Below are 15,526 nucleotides of genomic sequence, written 5' to 3' on the forward strand. Positions count from 1 at the left end.
GCTTCGACAACTAAAATGTACTGTTGTATCAAGTAACTGATACCAAGGACCTCAGAAACTCCACCTATTCAAGCGTGTCAAGAATAAAGGGGAATATTTGTTAATTGAATGTCTTGTTATGTCCTCAGTTTTGCGTAATACGCGATAGGCAATTTAGAATTCCCAGTTACCCAATTAAAATGCTAATTATCTCATACCTTGATAAGCTGCTTCTGGGGAGTGAGTGGCTTCTCTCTGGTGCTCCTCGTTTTCCTGCCATGAGCACTGCCGTCTTTTCCACTATTCTTGCCTCTGGTTGGTGGATTTTCCCCTTCCGGGGCCTCAGCATCCCAAGGGCCTCTCCTGGAACACCAGCTCCCCGTTTCCACCAGGCCACCGTCCTGGGATTGGGCAGGGCCGTTCCTCCTCGCAGCCCCATTTGGGGCTCATTTGGGGCCCCTTGCACAGGTGTGAGGCCAGGGCCCTGGGAGGCGTAGCAGAGCGTCAGCGCCCCCAGTGTTTACAGAGCGTGGAGCCTTGTCCTGCTGACAGGTGCTACTCCAATCCCCTTCCCTACAGACCTGGGGTCAGGCCCTCCAGCATCGGGGTCAGAAACCCTGCGTGGACTCTAAGCTCTCACATGGATCGATGGCTTCCCTGACCACAGCACATCACCGCTCTGAGCCTCAGTTTCCTCCTCTGTGAAGTAGGACAGTCACGCTCCCCCAGAAGGGTTGTTGTAAATGCAGCATGCTGCAGGTGGCTGTGTTTTTTCTTACTGGAGGGGCAGTGCCACCTGCCCCAAGTCTCAGACCAAATAGGCAGCAGGGCCTGGGTTGGCTCAGCTCTGCATGAGCCCCAAGCCCTGCTCACCCTTCTCCTCTGCAGCACAGTCCCTTAGATAAAGGGTGCTGGTAGAGGGCACCTTGGCAGCAGCTGAGAAGTCGGGAGAGTGACCTGGACAGGGAGTGGGGCTCATGGAGTCTGTTTTTATCCAGCTGGCTGTGTGAAAGTGGTTCATGCAGGCCCAGGATGCCTGGCACCACATACCCCCCCCCCCCAAAACCCCTGCGGGAGGTCCTGGATGGGAAGGCGATGTTGGCCCTGGTCCAGGACTGGAGTGGGGGCAGCAGAGGAGCTGTGAGGAGACTCAGAGAACAGGAGGCAGGAAGAAAGCTGCCGATGGTGGTGGAGACGGGCACTGCAGCCATTGCCAATGATGCGTGTTCCCGGTGGTGCCACGTTAGTGCAGGCTGTGCTGTGAAGCTGTGCTGTGAGCACCAGTCTATTAATAATGCATTTCAGCATTTAGTCCAAGGCTCTAAATCAGTCCCTTCTTGGCGACAGACCATGTGATTGCTACTTGCTCATTTAAAATATGTTCATTGTCTCAGTGGTGGCTCCCTAGCTTTCTCTGTGTCTTTCGTCACCCAGCGGCCTGGGGAAGGATTGGGACAGGGCAGCCTTTCCCTCCCCCACCCCCCGCCTGTTCACCACCCCTCAGACGGCCCACAGAGAACCCTGTTAAAGGAGCTGGGACTCTCTAGGATTTGAGCAGAGCCCTCAGGATGTGAGTGAGGCAAAAGCAGCTGGGAAAGGACCATGTGCTGAGATGCCCTGTGTGAAAGGAAAGGCCTGTGTGTGTGTGTGTGTGTGCGCACACGCGCACGTGCATACACTTCTCCTGGAGACGCGCATGCATCGGGCTGTACGTGAGACTGGAGGATACCCATCGAGAACCTGGCTGCACGGGAATGTGTGAGCGCGGGTATCCAAGCCATGGAGCTGCACATTAATAGCACCTGTGAGAGGTGCTATTATCCCATTTTACAGATGAGGAAACAGGCATAGATCTGCCATATAGCTTGTGAGTAAGTGGCAGAGCCAGGATTTGGCTTTGGCATAGATGTTGTTGAGTGGTGTCCCAAGAGGCTAGGTGCAGGGCCCGGGGCAGGGACTGCAGGACAGGGACAGTGGGGAACCCACAGGCATGAGTGAGTGAAGGCAGTCATGAGGCCCCTGCCCCTGCCAGGACAGCTTGGGAGGCACCTGCCCAAAATTGCAGTGACAGCAGGGGTGGGCTGCCACCCAGGCCCAGGAAAGCCCTGCATTTAGCTTGGAATGCCTCAGCCCCCACACTGTGGCCCCTACCCACCTTTATATCCCTATGTCCTAACTGTCTGCTCTCTTAGACCTTCTGCTCAACTGAGTGACCTCCACCGCCCTGCCCATCTTCCCTTCCATGCTCCTGTTCCTGGCCCAGCCTCCTGGGAACCCAGCGTGCATTGAGGCCCAGCCTGGGGGAGGGGGCGGTGTGGCCAGTGCTGCCCACAGCCCCTGCTGACCTCCCTGGCTGGCCCTGTCTGCCGGCGCTCACGCTTGCTCTGATAGCTTGGTGACACTTGCTGCCAGGGCAGCCCTTCTGCCATTATCGTGGGCAGCTAATGCATTTTTATAGGGCTGCGTGTACCTCTTCATGAAATGATAAACCTCAGAGGCCAGGAGCTGGGCTGTGTGCCCAGGAAGGCTCCATGGGCTGGATTTGCGGCCCCCCAGGGAGGCCTAGCAGTGCTTTCCCTGGAGATACCGTTACTGCAGATCTGGGCCTCGGAATCTTCTGTCTCTGCCCCATTAGTCATCTCCAGGCTCTGACAAATGGGCCTGCCCCTCTGTTGCAGCAGTAACTACATTCACCTCATTATTCACAGCACAGACACTCCCAGGTTACTTAAAGGTTCTCATTTATGCCTGGATACAAAGCATTTTCTGCTCATGTCTTGCTTGTGAGAGATTTATAGGCAAGGATATTAGAGGAATGGCTGTGTGGAGGGAAGCTTCAGGGACCACAAAACAGCAAGGTATTTGTGAACCTGGTGGCAGGGGGGATAGGGCCAGACCCCTGCCTTTTCCTTCTGCTGTTGGGGAACCTGGTGAGGGCCACTTGCCTGGTCGGGGTGCTCCCCACCCATCCTCTGTCCAGGTGAGCAGGAGGGAGCAGGGGCAGGTAGACCCAGCACGACACGTGTGCTGCACATGAGAGTCACGATTGACGGAGGGGCTTGTTGGAAGACACTGCCCGTCTTCCTGTCTGCAATCCTCTGATGGGTAGACTGGTCATGTCTGCAAGTTTTGTTTTGGTTCTTCATTAAATCTGCCTATTCTGTGACTTCCTCATTGTGAGTTTATCTTCAGTGTGTGTGTGGGGTATATATGCATGTGTGTGTACATGTGCACATATGTATGTATACGTGTGTATACGCATGTGTGTTGTGTGCATATGTTTGTGTGCTCATGTGTCTGTGGGTCTGTGCATGTACTCATCTATATGTGCATTGCGAGCATGTGTGTATATGTATATATATGCATCTGTGTGTGTGTGTGTGTGTGTGTGCGTGTGTGTGTGTGCACGTGTGCAGTTCCTGGCTGCCCTGGGTTGAGGGTACAGCTGCCCAGTTTGGCTTTGTGTCTGCTCCTGCCAGATTCTCCAGGTGTCACCAGTGAGGGACCAAGTTTTCTGTTAATTGCCTGGCTTGGGGGTTTCTAAACCATGCAGATGGTTCACACTTGAACCTGAACCCCATGAAGGGCAGGCCCATCCTGTGAAATATGAGGGAATGTTTTTTCCCAGAGCCCAGGCAAGCTTCCTGATTGGTTGCTTTGATGCTCATGAATTTTCTCCCAAATCTACCCTGTTGCTTTGGGTGCATCCTTGCCTGGGCCCCAGCTCTTTGTTGGGGTGGGCCTCTCAGTTCTAGTCCCCTGCCTCTTGCATGCCCGAGGCCTTGTCGCTGTCCCCACGTGGCAGTGGAAGCCAGGGCCTTCAGGCTCCCAAGACTGCCAGCTCCCTCTTCCTTTCTAGCCTCACTTTTCTTCCCATCCTAAGATCTCTGCTTATTGTACTTCATGTAACACCTCTGAGTGTTGGAGGCAGGAAGGTTTGCGGCTACATGCTCTGCCATCTTGTGCTTGTGGCTGAATTTGGCCGTAGTCTTATTTGTGTCAGTCAGGAGTTAGGCTCCTCCGATGGACCCTGACCTGGCTCAGTGTGTCATTTTTGTTCTAAAGGTTTACAGGCATCCTTAGTAAGTGTCCTCTGGTTGCTGCCTGGGTCTGTGAGTCATCCAGTGGGAACCGGGTGGCTCTGCTGCTGCAGTCTGTCCTTGTGACCTGTGCTTGCTGAGCGCCGACCGAGCTGTGTGGAAGCCTCCTGGGAGGCCTGTCGCTCCAGTCTGGAGCATCCGCTCCGCACCCCGCTCCCTTGAAGATCACAAATGTGTCAGCCTCCCATCTTTCCACAGCCCCCACCCCGCCACTGCACTTGCCCTGAAACTTGGGCGCCTTTGTGTGTCCACATCCCAAGGACAAGGCCCCAAAGAGAGGGTCAGCTGAGGCCTGTGAGCAGAAAACGTGGGCCTGTTGCATCCACCTGTTAATGCCACCAAAGCACCGGTTTGTCCTCACGTCATGTCAGAAAACTTAAAAACAAAATTAGGTGCTGAAGTCCAAGTTGAAGGACTTCAGACCCTTTTATGCTAAGTTTCCAGCATGCCACGTTTCTCCTCTTCGTTTCAGCTCTTCCTGTGCGTGTCTGGAATTGTCCTCGTGACTGGCAAAACTGACCTGGTGTCAGCTGCTCCCATTTGCAGGTGAAGACTAGGTCTGCTGGGCCTCAGTTTGGTGCTTCTATAAGCTGTTCCTTTTACTCGCAATTACTTTTTTCCTAAACAGAAGCGAAGAAGACTGTAGAAACTGAGTAGATTATACAGTAAGCGAAACGCCTGCAGCTGAGACCGGCTGCAGGAGGGAACCAACCTCACCCCATTTCCTCGGGCTGCTTGTCTGTGGGCCTCACATACAGACATCCCCTGCCCCATCCCATCAAGCACGGCCATGCAGCCCTCCGAGGCCTGCTTCTGTCTAGGCAGAGCAGCCTCTCAACACTAAGGAAGCATCACAGCTCCATGGTATATCCATTCAACGTGGGCTCGTTCTGCAGAATCCTGGTGTGTAGGCAGGGAGCAGAGGCCGTGTGGAGCCGGTGGCACTCACAGGCTGCCTGTTGGGACTCGGCATAGGAAGGCTTGCTACGTGGACGAACATGCTGGGCTTTGGCCACACGCCCGGCCGTAAGTTGGTCTTGCCATCCGCGCGGTCTCTGGGTCTGAGGTGGAAGTTGATGGCAACTGCCTGAGTGCTCCCACTGTGATGGGGAGCATGAGGCTCTCCTCACCTCCCCAGCAGTGCCTGAAATCCTTTCTGTTGAGGAAAATATTTCACTCGCAGATACCCAATTAGCATGTGAGGTTTGTAAGGCAAGTCTGAAAGTCGACTGAATACAGCGGAATCATTCCTGCATAACAACTACTTAATACCAGTCATAGCAATTATACGTAATTTATGTTTACAGTGCCTGGAACATTAGACTCCTCCATACAGACGTTCTTTAAAACAGGCCTAGAGCGTGCAGAGCAGAATCACCACTTTATGTGCTCGTGGGCAGCCTTGCTGTTCTCAAGATGGGGCCAGTGGCACAGCCCTGTGAGGACGGGAAAGGCTGGGCCCTTAGAGCTCAGAGTCCCACACAGAGACAACACTCACCCCCAGGTCCTGGGGCATCTGGTGGGAGGAGGGCTGGGTTCCTAGCCTCTCCAGAGTTGTTGGCATTGTGGCCTCCCGAGGGCTCAGCAGTGCTGATGTGCTGTGGATGTGGCTGGTGGGGGCTTGTCTGCGGGGGCCAACCGGTTTGCTGCTTGTCCCAAGTAGGGAGAAACAGGGCCTGCCCCCCTGACCCTGCCCCTCTCCACCTCACTGGAGACCACCCTGTCCTGCTCCGTCTGCACAAGGGTATACCCTTCACCCCCATCCTCCAGGACAGGACCCCCGTTTGTGTCCGGCCCCTCCTAGTGTGTTGAGGTGTGGCCCTTAGACATGGGAGTCACAGGGAGACACTCTCCAGCCCTGCAGAAACTGTGACACCTACATCAACCCGTCTTCCCACGGCCAGGGCTGTCCTCCCCATGGGCCTGGGAGGCCGGGCAGTGCTGCAGTGTTACACGTGGTGCCCCTCTGGCCTTGCTTCCTCCACACTGACCTCTGGGCTGCTGTGGCCTGTGGCTGACCCGGGGCTCCAGCTACAGCCTCAGAGACCCACACTCAGGCCTTGCAGGGGCCATGTAGACTCTGGTGACTGTCACCCTGATGCATCTCCGTCTCTTGCAGCCTCTTCGAACACTACTGCTACTCCCGGGGTGGCATGCGTCACAGCTCTTACACCTGCATCTGTGGCAGGTAAGTGGGCATCCTGGGCCACATCAGGATGGTTGTGGAAGGAGGTTGGAGGAAGGTGAGGGAGGCCCACGTCCCCCAGCTTAGACACACCTGTTCGTTCCCATGCCCACACCAGTGCCCACCTGTTTGGAAGTTGCTCTCCCCTCCTAAGGCCCTGGGAGCTGAGGTTGCCTCTGCCTGCTCCGGCCAGTGCTATGTGACGAAGGGAGCCCAGCTGCCCGCTGCCGTCCCTTCCCTTTCCGTCTCCAGGGGGCTGCTCCTCCTGGGGCCGCCATTGGCCTCACCCCTTCTACACAGGCACACACCCAGCACGTGGGGACTGGGCTGTGACCTCGGGCTATGACAGCTTCTGTGGACAGTGAGGGTAAAAGGAGCTATGGTTGTGTATCTGTGAGAGAGCGAGAGCGAGCGAGAGACAGAGACAGAGAGAGAGAGAGAGAGAGAGAGAGAGAGAGAGGGAGAGAGGGCGCCCATATGACTGTGTTGGGAATATCACAGCTGTGGGTGGGTCTGGGGCTCTATGGTGGGGGGTGTTACTATAGGCATGTCTGCGTGTGGCACATTGTGTCTGGGGACGCAGGGGCTCAGTGTGTGTGTGTCTCCTGAATGTGGCTGGGTATACTTGGAGGCACAGGGTACCGATGACCATAAACACAGGGGCAGCTCATGGCTGTGAGCACACATTTCTGTGGCCTGTGGAGGTGTGCACAGCTGTGTGGGCGATGGTGTGGCTTTGTGTGTCACTATAGGCACGTCCTGGCCCCCTCACTCCCTGGGCTCACGCTGTGCCCCTCGGGTCAGACCGTCTGGCCCCTGCTCAGCCAGGACAAGCCGGCTCTGCCGATGTGCACGTCCTCGGCACATGAATAATACATGTGAATGTCTCAGTCCTTGGAAATGTTCTTCTCTGGTGGATAGAGAGAAAAATCATTATTTCTACTTTTATGATTCCTGAGACTCCCGAACAGGGCCATAAATATTACACCCAGGTGGGTTCCCCCCCCCTTTGGACAGACTTAAAAGTCCTTTTTTTCTTAAAGGCATCGCTTATCAGGGAAGCTTTGTCAAGCAGAGGAGCCAGGAGCCGCTGGTGCCCTGTCTGTGGCCTGGCAGGACTCCCGGCAGCCTCTGACCCAGCCCCAGCCCTCCCCAGTGGGCCTCTCCTCTCCCTTCAGCCACCAGGAAAGGAGGGCTTCCCCCGACTCCCTTCCCCAGGCCTGCAGACCCTTACTCCCCATTCTGTTCTTCACACGTGCTGCCCACAGCAGGCCCTCACTTCCAGCCCCGAGGGCATATGCTTGAGCAGCATCAGCCACAGAAGCCTGTAGGCAGGGCCCCCTTGAGCCGAGAGCCTGCCCGCCAGTGTGTGACAGAGCACCGGGTTCACCATGCCACCTGCCCCCTCTCAGGCTGTGGGCCTGGGCCAGCCACCCCTGGGTCTCTGCTGCAAGGTGGACAGTACTAGGAGATGGGGGTGCCAGTCCCTGAGGCCTGTGGGTGAGGATGAGCTGTTGACCTCTCCTCTCACTCTGCAGTGGTGAGAACTCAGCCGTCCTGCACTACGGACACGCCGGGGCCCCCAACGACCGGACCATCCAGGATGGAGATATGTGGTGAGTCAGCCAGCCCCTGAGCTGCCCCTGCCCTGGCTGTGTGTGAATGTCGTGGCCATGGTGGGACTCAAGAGTGACCAGCCAGGGCGTCTTGGTCCCACCCTGAAAAAGCCGACCACAGTGAGGCCCCCGGTCCTGCTCTGGGCCCAGACTTCTCTACCACAGGCACGGTCTGCATGGTGCCTCCTCTCCAGGAGCAAGGAAGTGCTGAGAGAGGGGGCAGGGGTCCCTGTGATGTGGGGTTGAGGTGGGTCTCCTGGCACCATAGGATGGTGGGCTTTCTGAAGAGGGCCGGAACTGTGCCCCAGCCCCTGCCCGGTGTCCTCTGCATTTAGCAGGCACCTCAGTCTGGAGCAGAGAAGACACCTAGGGAGACTCTCTCCCTCTGAAACCTGCCAGGCCCAGCCACAGGAGCCCTTGGCATAAGCGGCCATTAGTTCGGATGGTCAGAGGTGGTGCTTCAGCCCTAGGCTGTTTGCAGAGCTTTAGATGTGGGCAGGACCTGCTGCTGTGCTGCTCTGACGGACTCTCCTCTGTTGGCAGAATCTCAAATCCTGCTCTGCTGGGCCCCCCAGCTCATGCTGGGCATAGGCCCCACTTCTCTGAGCCTTGGGAGGGGTCTGTGGGTGCCTCAGTGACCTGGACCTGCTCCCCATCCCCTGCCCTCTCCATCACCCAGACATCAGGCGGGACCAGTCCAGGCTGCCTCAGGGCTGCTAACAGCTGCCCAGAGGCCGCAAGCCCCATAGGTCTGCCCTGTCTTAGCCTTTAGACATTGATCCACGGGCGAGGAGCGGGGTGGGGTGTGCTCACCCCGGTTCTTTGGTGCCTTTCCCTCCTGTTGCGGAGGCATCTGAGCAAGGCTCCCCAAGCCATCTTCTAGGCAGTCATGCTTCCTCTTGGGTCTCCCCTGCTAGGCTCCGTCCCTGAGCTGGAGTCTCAGTGATGCCTGCACACTGGTCAGGACCCCGCCTCATGCAGGGGTAACCCGGCCCGGCAACAAGGAGTGAGGGGGCCCACGCCCGGGGATCACTAGCCCAGTCCTCCAGGGGGTATGAGCCGAGAGACGTGCTCTGAGTTGTCACGGACAAGTGTTTTCGCGAACTCGCCGAGTCCCAGGGTCCGCCTACCACAGGGCACACCTGCACCGTGACTGGCTGCCCTCCACTCAGGCAGAGTCAGTAGCTGGACGGGGTGTTCTGGCTCAGGCCACTGTTGGTAGGAGCCCTGCTCAGCCCCTGGAGGAAACAAAGCCATTTAGTTCCTTCTGTGAACCTCAGTTTACTCATCTGTGAGTGAAGCTAGCACACGCCTCTCAGGACTGCACAGGGTGCAGAAGGGAGTTGTCAGAAACACAAGGGCTGGGCTGATGTACCCTCTCCCCAGGGGCCTGGGCACATAGAGGGGGTGCCCCAAGTGGCCATGGAGCCAGCCAGAAGCACTGCTGCTCCCTGCAAGCCTCTCCCCGTGTCTGACATCCTTCCTGGCCTAAGGGAAGCACACCCTGCGTGGAGCACCTTGACAGGGCCCTCCCCTGGGCCTGGCACCAGGGGCATCTGTTTAGGTAGATTTTCTCACTCTGCTCCCATGAGACGGGTACTCACTCTCCTCACACCATGTGCAGGCGAGGTCACCGACACCAGGAGGCTTCCATGTCCAGGTGCAGGGCCAAAGGGCTTTGGGGAGGCATTGGCTGCCTCAGACTTGGCTCAGCTGGAGACGAAGATATGGGAGGGCCCTGCCGTCTGGATCATGGCTGAGCACTCGTAGCCCCAAGGAGTGACCACCTGGCCTCTTCAGGGACCCCCAACTCCTGTAACCTTTCCTAATTTTCTTTGACTCCGGTTGGGAGGACAAGACTTGGGGACCCAGTCCCCAGGCAGAGGCAGGGCCCCAGCCGCACTAACGGTCCTGCTATCCTGCCCCAGGGCCATGTGGCCATGAGTGTTTCTTTGTGAGCTCGGCGTACCCCAGAGGAACTGGCTGCTTCTCCACTTCCCTCTTTATCTTCCCCAAAGAGGGTCTTCACCCCAGGTGAGGCCAGTCCCAGATCTGTTCCTGGGGTCGCCCCTGACAGGGTAGGCCTGGCTGACTAGGGCACAGTAGACATCAGGCCTTCACCTGGCCCAGGTACTGTGGCCTCAGCCCTCCTGGGCAACGCATGGCACCTGTGTCTCCTGGTCACAGCTTTAGAGACAGAAGTGATCTGAGGACTCCCACGGATGTTATGTTAGTGCCAAGCCCAAATTTTCTTTTTCTAGTGTCAACTTTGAAATGTAGCCAGTAGAATAATTATGAGTTTATTATAGTCAATTTATTATGCAGCATTTAGAACATGTTTTGTTGATTACTGCTACTGCCAGATTGCTGACGGCATTTATAAGCCATTGTTTTATTGAAATTGATCTGCTGAGCACCCACTGCATTCAGAAAATAATAAATTACTCTGTTATCCCAACATAAAAGCCACGACACTTCGTCGTAAGGAATAAAACCAAAATACGAGCATAGTGCAGAACGTTTTCTGAAGCTGAGTCTCCCAGTCACTAATCCAGGCCCCTGTCGGTGGAGCACGTTCTGCATCTCAGTCCCGTGACGTCCGGTGAAAATTCCCCAGAGATACTTTAACACTTAGTCATGTGGTTATTTGGGGGCCAGAGATAGTCCAGGGGAGTCAGACTGACTGTAGAAGGTGGGGAGCGGGTACTGAGTGAGGCCAGCCCTTTCCATCCCTCACCCCACAGTCCTAGATTCCCCCCCACAAACACACAGGGTACCTGAGAGGCGGGGCTGTGTGACGTGACAATGAGCACAGAGGGCCCCCACTTCAAGTCCCTGCTCTCCCCAGCTGCGTGGCCATCCCTCTGAGCCTGTTTCTCTGTCAGTCATTGGGGGGTAATATAGCATCTAGCTCTGGGAGGATTCCATGATTATAAGTGCAAAGTGCATGGAGCCTGGCCTAGCGTGGCGCTTGGCAGGTGAGAGCTGCAATATTGTGGCCGTCTTCCTGCAGAGCCAGCAGGCTGGGGCTTGTCCTACCTGTGCTCCAGGCCCCCGAGTGCCACTCTTCATACTATACCAGCTTTTTATCACCTGGTGCACTTGCCTAGTCCTCCCAGAACCAGCGTGGGCTTTGAAAACCTGAACCCCCAAGGTGGAGGAAGTGTGGACTGCCGTGGTGCCTATGAGCCACCAGGGGGCGCCATCGTCCATGTTTAAATCCGCTGGGAAACAGTGCACCCAGAGTTGGGCCCACTCTTGTTCTGGACTCCCGGGTCTGAAGCCGGCCTTGTAGCACTCCCCGCCTCTCCTGAGCCCGTCAGCAGGTTCACTCCATGGGGCAACAGTAGGAAGGGGTCCAGGGTGTGCTGTGATTTGGAAAACAGTTGGCACACCCCCCTCCTCACTTTCCACCTCCTGCCTCTCCCACCATCCACTCTTCCCATCATGTGGCAGGAAGAGTGGTTCCTGGGGTAGGATGACCTGTGGTCCTTCTCAGAACCTTCCAGAACACCTGTCAAAGGATGTCCAGGCTTGAGTTACCCAGCTGCAGGCACGATGTGGCTGGTGGGTGGTGAGCTGGACCTCCCAGCACTGACCAGAAGAGGGCAGCGTTGTCTCAGGATGTGTGGGCTGGGCCTCCTCCCTGCTGGCAGTGGGCTTCTGTGTCCTGGGGCATGGGCGGGGCATGGCCAGCCCTGGTAGAAGAGACCTGTCCCAGCCCCACTCTCAGCAGCCAGCCAGTGTCATCTCCCCCTTTCCATCCCTCTGGTGGGACTAGGACCCCCTCTGTCTCCTCACCCTGCCCCGCTGACCCACAAAGGCGGGGACCCTGCGCTCATTCACCAAAGCCCCACTTCTCTTGGCCAGGACAGATACGGGCTACCAGCTTCCTCCCAGGGAAGCCCTTGAAGACACCTGAATCGTTGCTGGCCTGTAGGTGGTCTGTGCTGCTGCTCCCGCTGCCCATGTCACGTCCCCAAGCTGAGGGGGCGGCAGAGCCCTTTACACAGCTGCCCTTGAGCTGCCCCATCCTTTCCTACAGATGAGGAGACAGGCCCGTGAGGGCTCTTTCCCCACCTGGTCACCCATTTCCTGCTCACAGCACCATTACCAGCCATCACCTTCCTGCCTCTTCTCTCAAGTTAGTTCCCTGTTAATTCTGCAGATTTTGTGTGGACTGGACATTAGTTTAAACAGCTTGGGAAGGTCGCCTCGGTCTCACCACCTCTGTCTATGGGCAGCAGCATCCTGCATCTCAGTCACAGACAGCCTGCCCCCTGGAGGCTGGGCGGTGCCCACTGCTCACCCAGGGCCCTGGCAGCCCCGTTGGCGTCACTTGGGTCCCACAGGCTATGATGCGATAATTCTGCTCGTCCTGGTGGCCCCGTGGTCTGATGTCTGTCTGGTGTCTGTGGACTGCGGCCCTGCTAGAGGGGCAAATCTGTGCCTGGGGGCTCCTCCCCAGCTGGCACAGGGTCTGGGGTGGGGGAGCCTCCAAATCCCACTTTTCCTGGTGCCTGATGCCTTAGTGGGCTTCAGAGTACGAGTGTCACACCCAGGGCCTACTCCCTGATGCCAGGCCAAGCCCAGCTCAGGTCCCGCCACCTTGCTGTTTCCACACCTGATTGTCACTAGCCAGCCCCATCCTGAGGATTTCATGGTCTTAGGACATGTCCTGTCCTCAGGGCAAGAGAACAACACTGTCAAGAGGGCACAGACGTTGGTCAGCCGTCTGTCTAGCCCAGTGGCCGTGAACATTGTGTCCAGTGAGAAGCACCACTGACATTCATGCACGCACATGTGCCCAAATTATAACCAGACACCCTGAGCATGTGTTTTCTATCCATCCCTTTAATTTGTTTATGTTTCTTATCCACACCCCACGCAGTAACTTCACAACCCACAGATTGAAAAGCACTGGTCCAGACAGCCTGGGTGCTCGCAGGCATCATGGGACACTGCTCACCAAAAAAGTGAAATGCAACATGTGCTGCGCGCGTGATGCCGACTCACTCCCTCCCCCGCGAGGCCACTGCCCTGACACCTAGCCCTTGCCCCACTGTGCTGTAGTGGCAGCAGGCCCGTGGGTCCCAGCCACACACTGGGCCAGATGCCGTGTGGTGTCCTTCCTGGCCCCACATTGGTGCTCTGCTTCTCCCCATGTCACCTGTAGAACAGTAACAGCAATTCTTTCCAGACACACAGGAGGCCCCCAGCACATGTCTGCTCTTGTCACCGTGTGTGCTGGGGGTTTCTGCTATGGGCACTGGTGCTCGAGTGACTGTCCTGTCTCTGATCCCACGGGGGCAGCTCTCCTGTGGCTGGGTTGGGGAGCAGGGGTGCCCAGAAGGCACTTGGGGAGAGGTCTGTTGGGTGGGTCAGCCTGTGACACTGAGGGAGCCTCCAGGACTCCAAATGATGGTCGCAGCTGGGGCTTGGCACTGCACGAAGGTCTGGCTGGGCGTGGGCAGCTGGTTCACGGGCCTCATCTTGTGGGGCTGCCCAGTGCAACATGAACTTGAGGGTGACTGGTATGTCTTCTTTCTGTATCACGCTAAGTCCGAAAGGGAAGCAAGGGTTTCCTGCGGCTCAGAAATCCCCTGGCCTGGCCTGGCTGGGCAGCTGCAAGTTAGGATCTGAAATGCTCCTGTTGTCGTGAATAGGTCTACGTGCATGTACATACGTGCGTGTACAGTGTCAGTCTTAGGTGCAAGGTGGCTGAGTGTTAGGCTGCACCTTGGAAGGTTAAAATGAAGCCACAGCCTGAGGACAGAGTGGCCTCTGTGTAAACACTGTGCATCTCCCCCAAACTGTTCCCAAGCCACGTCACTGGCCAAACCATCTTGTAGGCCTTCTGCCTGTGGGCTGGCTGGTCCCTGCAGTGGGACCTGGGGAGGGTCTGGGTGGGCCAATGGTGGCAGGTAGCCCGGGCATGAAGCTGCCCAGTAGGAGCCAACGGAAGACAGAACCTGTCATCCCAGCCAGAAATAGAAGCAGATGCACACATGTGAGGAGCGAGAGGCCAGCATATTGCTCGGAGATGTGTAATATCTCCCCACATGTCTTAGATTATCAGACGCATTCACACGGCCAAAGATGGTGGGGTTCCTGGTGGTGTCCCCAGGCAGCCAGGGAGGAGGGATCCTGCGATCGCAACTGAGCCAAAGTATGACTGAATTCTCCATTGTCAGTTTGCGTTCAGAGGACGGATGAAGTAGACACAGAGGAGTTGGAAGGCGATGATTTATAAAAGAGATGGCTTTTGTCCCTGGATTCCAGAATGGCTTGAATCTGATTAACTTATGTGTGAAGGAACTCTGAGGGGGGATTTTTTTTTTTTTTTAAGAGCAGAAAGATAGGGAACTGAGAGCACGAAAATAGACTGAGCCCCGTGCCTGAGCGGCACTGGGCAGGATGGAGCTGCCGGCTGGGTGTATACTTCCTTCTCCAGAAAGTGGATGATTTTAAAACAAAAAAATACAGCTGAAGTTTTCTAGAATCTGAATGATAAAGCCAGGCTGGCCGAGGAACTGCAAACACCCGCCATCCCACGTACTTTGGGTTTTTTTGAGGCAAGTTTGGAGAACTTGGTCCAGAGTCTTGTCTGCCTGGACAAGAGTCTCATTTTCACTGCTTTAGGTGCCTCCAGCATTTGGTGTGCTCTTGTGGGCTTCCTGGTTTTTTAAATAGTGTAATTTCTGTTTTTCTTTGAGATCAGCACAGTCCAATAGATTTTTCTGCTCCAGGGGCCTGCTACAGGTTGCCCTCTGATGTGGTGGCCCCCCACGCTCTGTGTCCCCCCTCTTCCTCCCCCCCAAGCTCCTGACTCTGTCCTGTCTGCTCAGACCAGTCCTGGATGGTCAGAATCAACAAACCACAAACGATTTTCCTTTTGTTAAAGCCTCCAAGGAGCCCAAATGAAAACACTCTGCTTCCCCAGCTGAAACGCTCATGGGCCCATGCAGCTCCGCTCCCCATGCCTGCCTGGACATGGGCCCTAGAGGACACACACCTGCAACACCGTTGCCATCCCCATTTTAATAGTGCAGAAACTGTGACCCCGAAGGCTCAGTGCCAGAGCCAGGACAGGAGAGCCCATCTCTGCCTGGGCTCTGAGCTGCTGACCCCCCAACTCAGTGCTTTGCCAGGCCGGTGTTCAGAGCCTCAGTTTCGCTGCAGTTTCACGCTAAGATGTGCCCGCCCTCCTGGCCAGCTCAGGGGGAGTGTGTCCCAGGCACGAGTAAACCTGCTGGCAGCTGTTGGTCCAAACACCCAGTTGCATCTGGAGCCTCCTGGGGAACAGATGCCTGGGTGTGTCCGCTCAGGGCCTCTCTCTGTTTCGCCGTCCCTGACTCCCACACTGAGCTTGAGCTGGTCACCACAAGTGGGGCCCAGGTCCCCCCGTCAGCCCGCCCTAGCCAGGGTACCCCCGAGTCTGTGAGTTTGACCCAACCTGTGTGGCCCCACACAGCTCCGCTCCCCATGCCTGCCGTGCTGCTGGGGGCTCTTCCCCATCCCCCGAGAATCACCTGAGGTGTTATCTGGTGCTTTTTGCACTGTTGACATTGGTTATGCTGTTTTGCAATCGGAAAAAGACAGGAGATTAAAAAGTGCCCGGCTGGGGACTTTGGATTCCAGCGATC

General features: G+C 56.5%; 1 protein-coding gene across 1 annotated transcript in view; it reads left to right on the forward strand.

The window, feature by feature from the left end:
- PEPD (peptidase D) overlaps positions 1-15,526 on the forward strand; it is a 110,910-nt gene that overhangs the window by 80,380 nt on the left and 15,004 nt on the right. The window contains exons 10-11 of the mRNA XM_019742726.2: positions 6,199-6,267; positions 7,803-7,880. Coding sequence (XP_019598285.2) covers positions 6,199-6,267; positions 7,803-7,880 — 147 coding nt within the window. The remainder of the gene's footprint in view (positions 1-6,198; positions 6,268-7,802; positions 7,881-15,526) is intronic.

The sequence above is a fragment of the Rhinolophus sinicus genome, linkage group LG11 (assembly GCF_036562045.2).
Source record: "Rhinolophus sinicus isolate RSC01 linkage group LG11, ASM3656204v1, whole genome shotgun sequence".
Taxonomy (NCBI): Eukaryota; Metazoa; Chordata; class Mammalia; order Chiroptera; family Rhinolophidae; genus Rhinolophus; species Rhinolophus sinicus.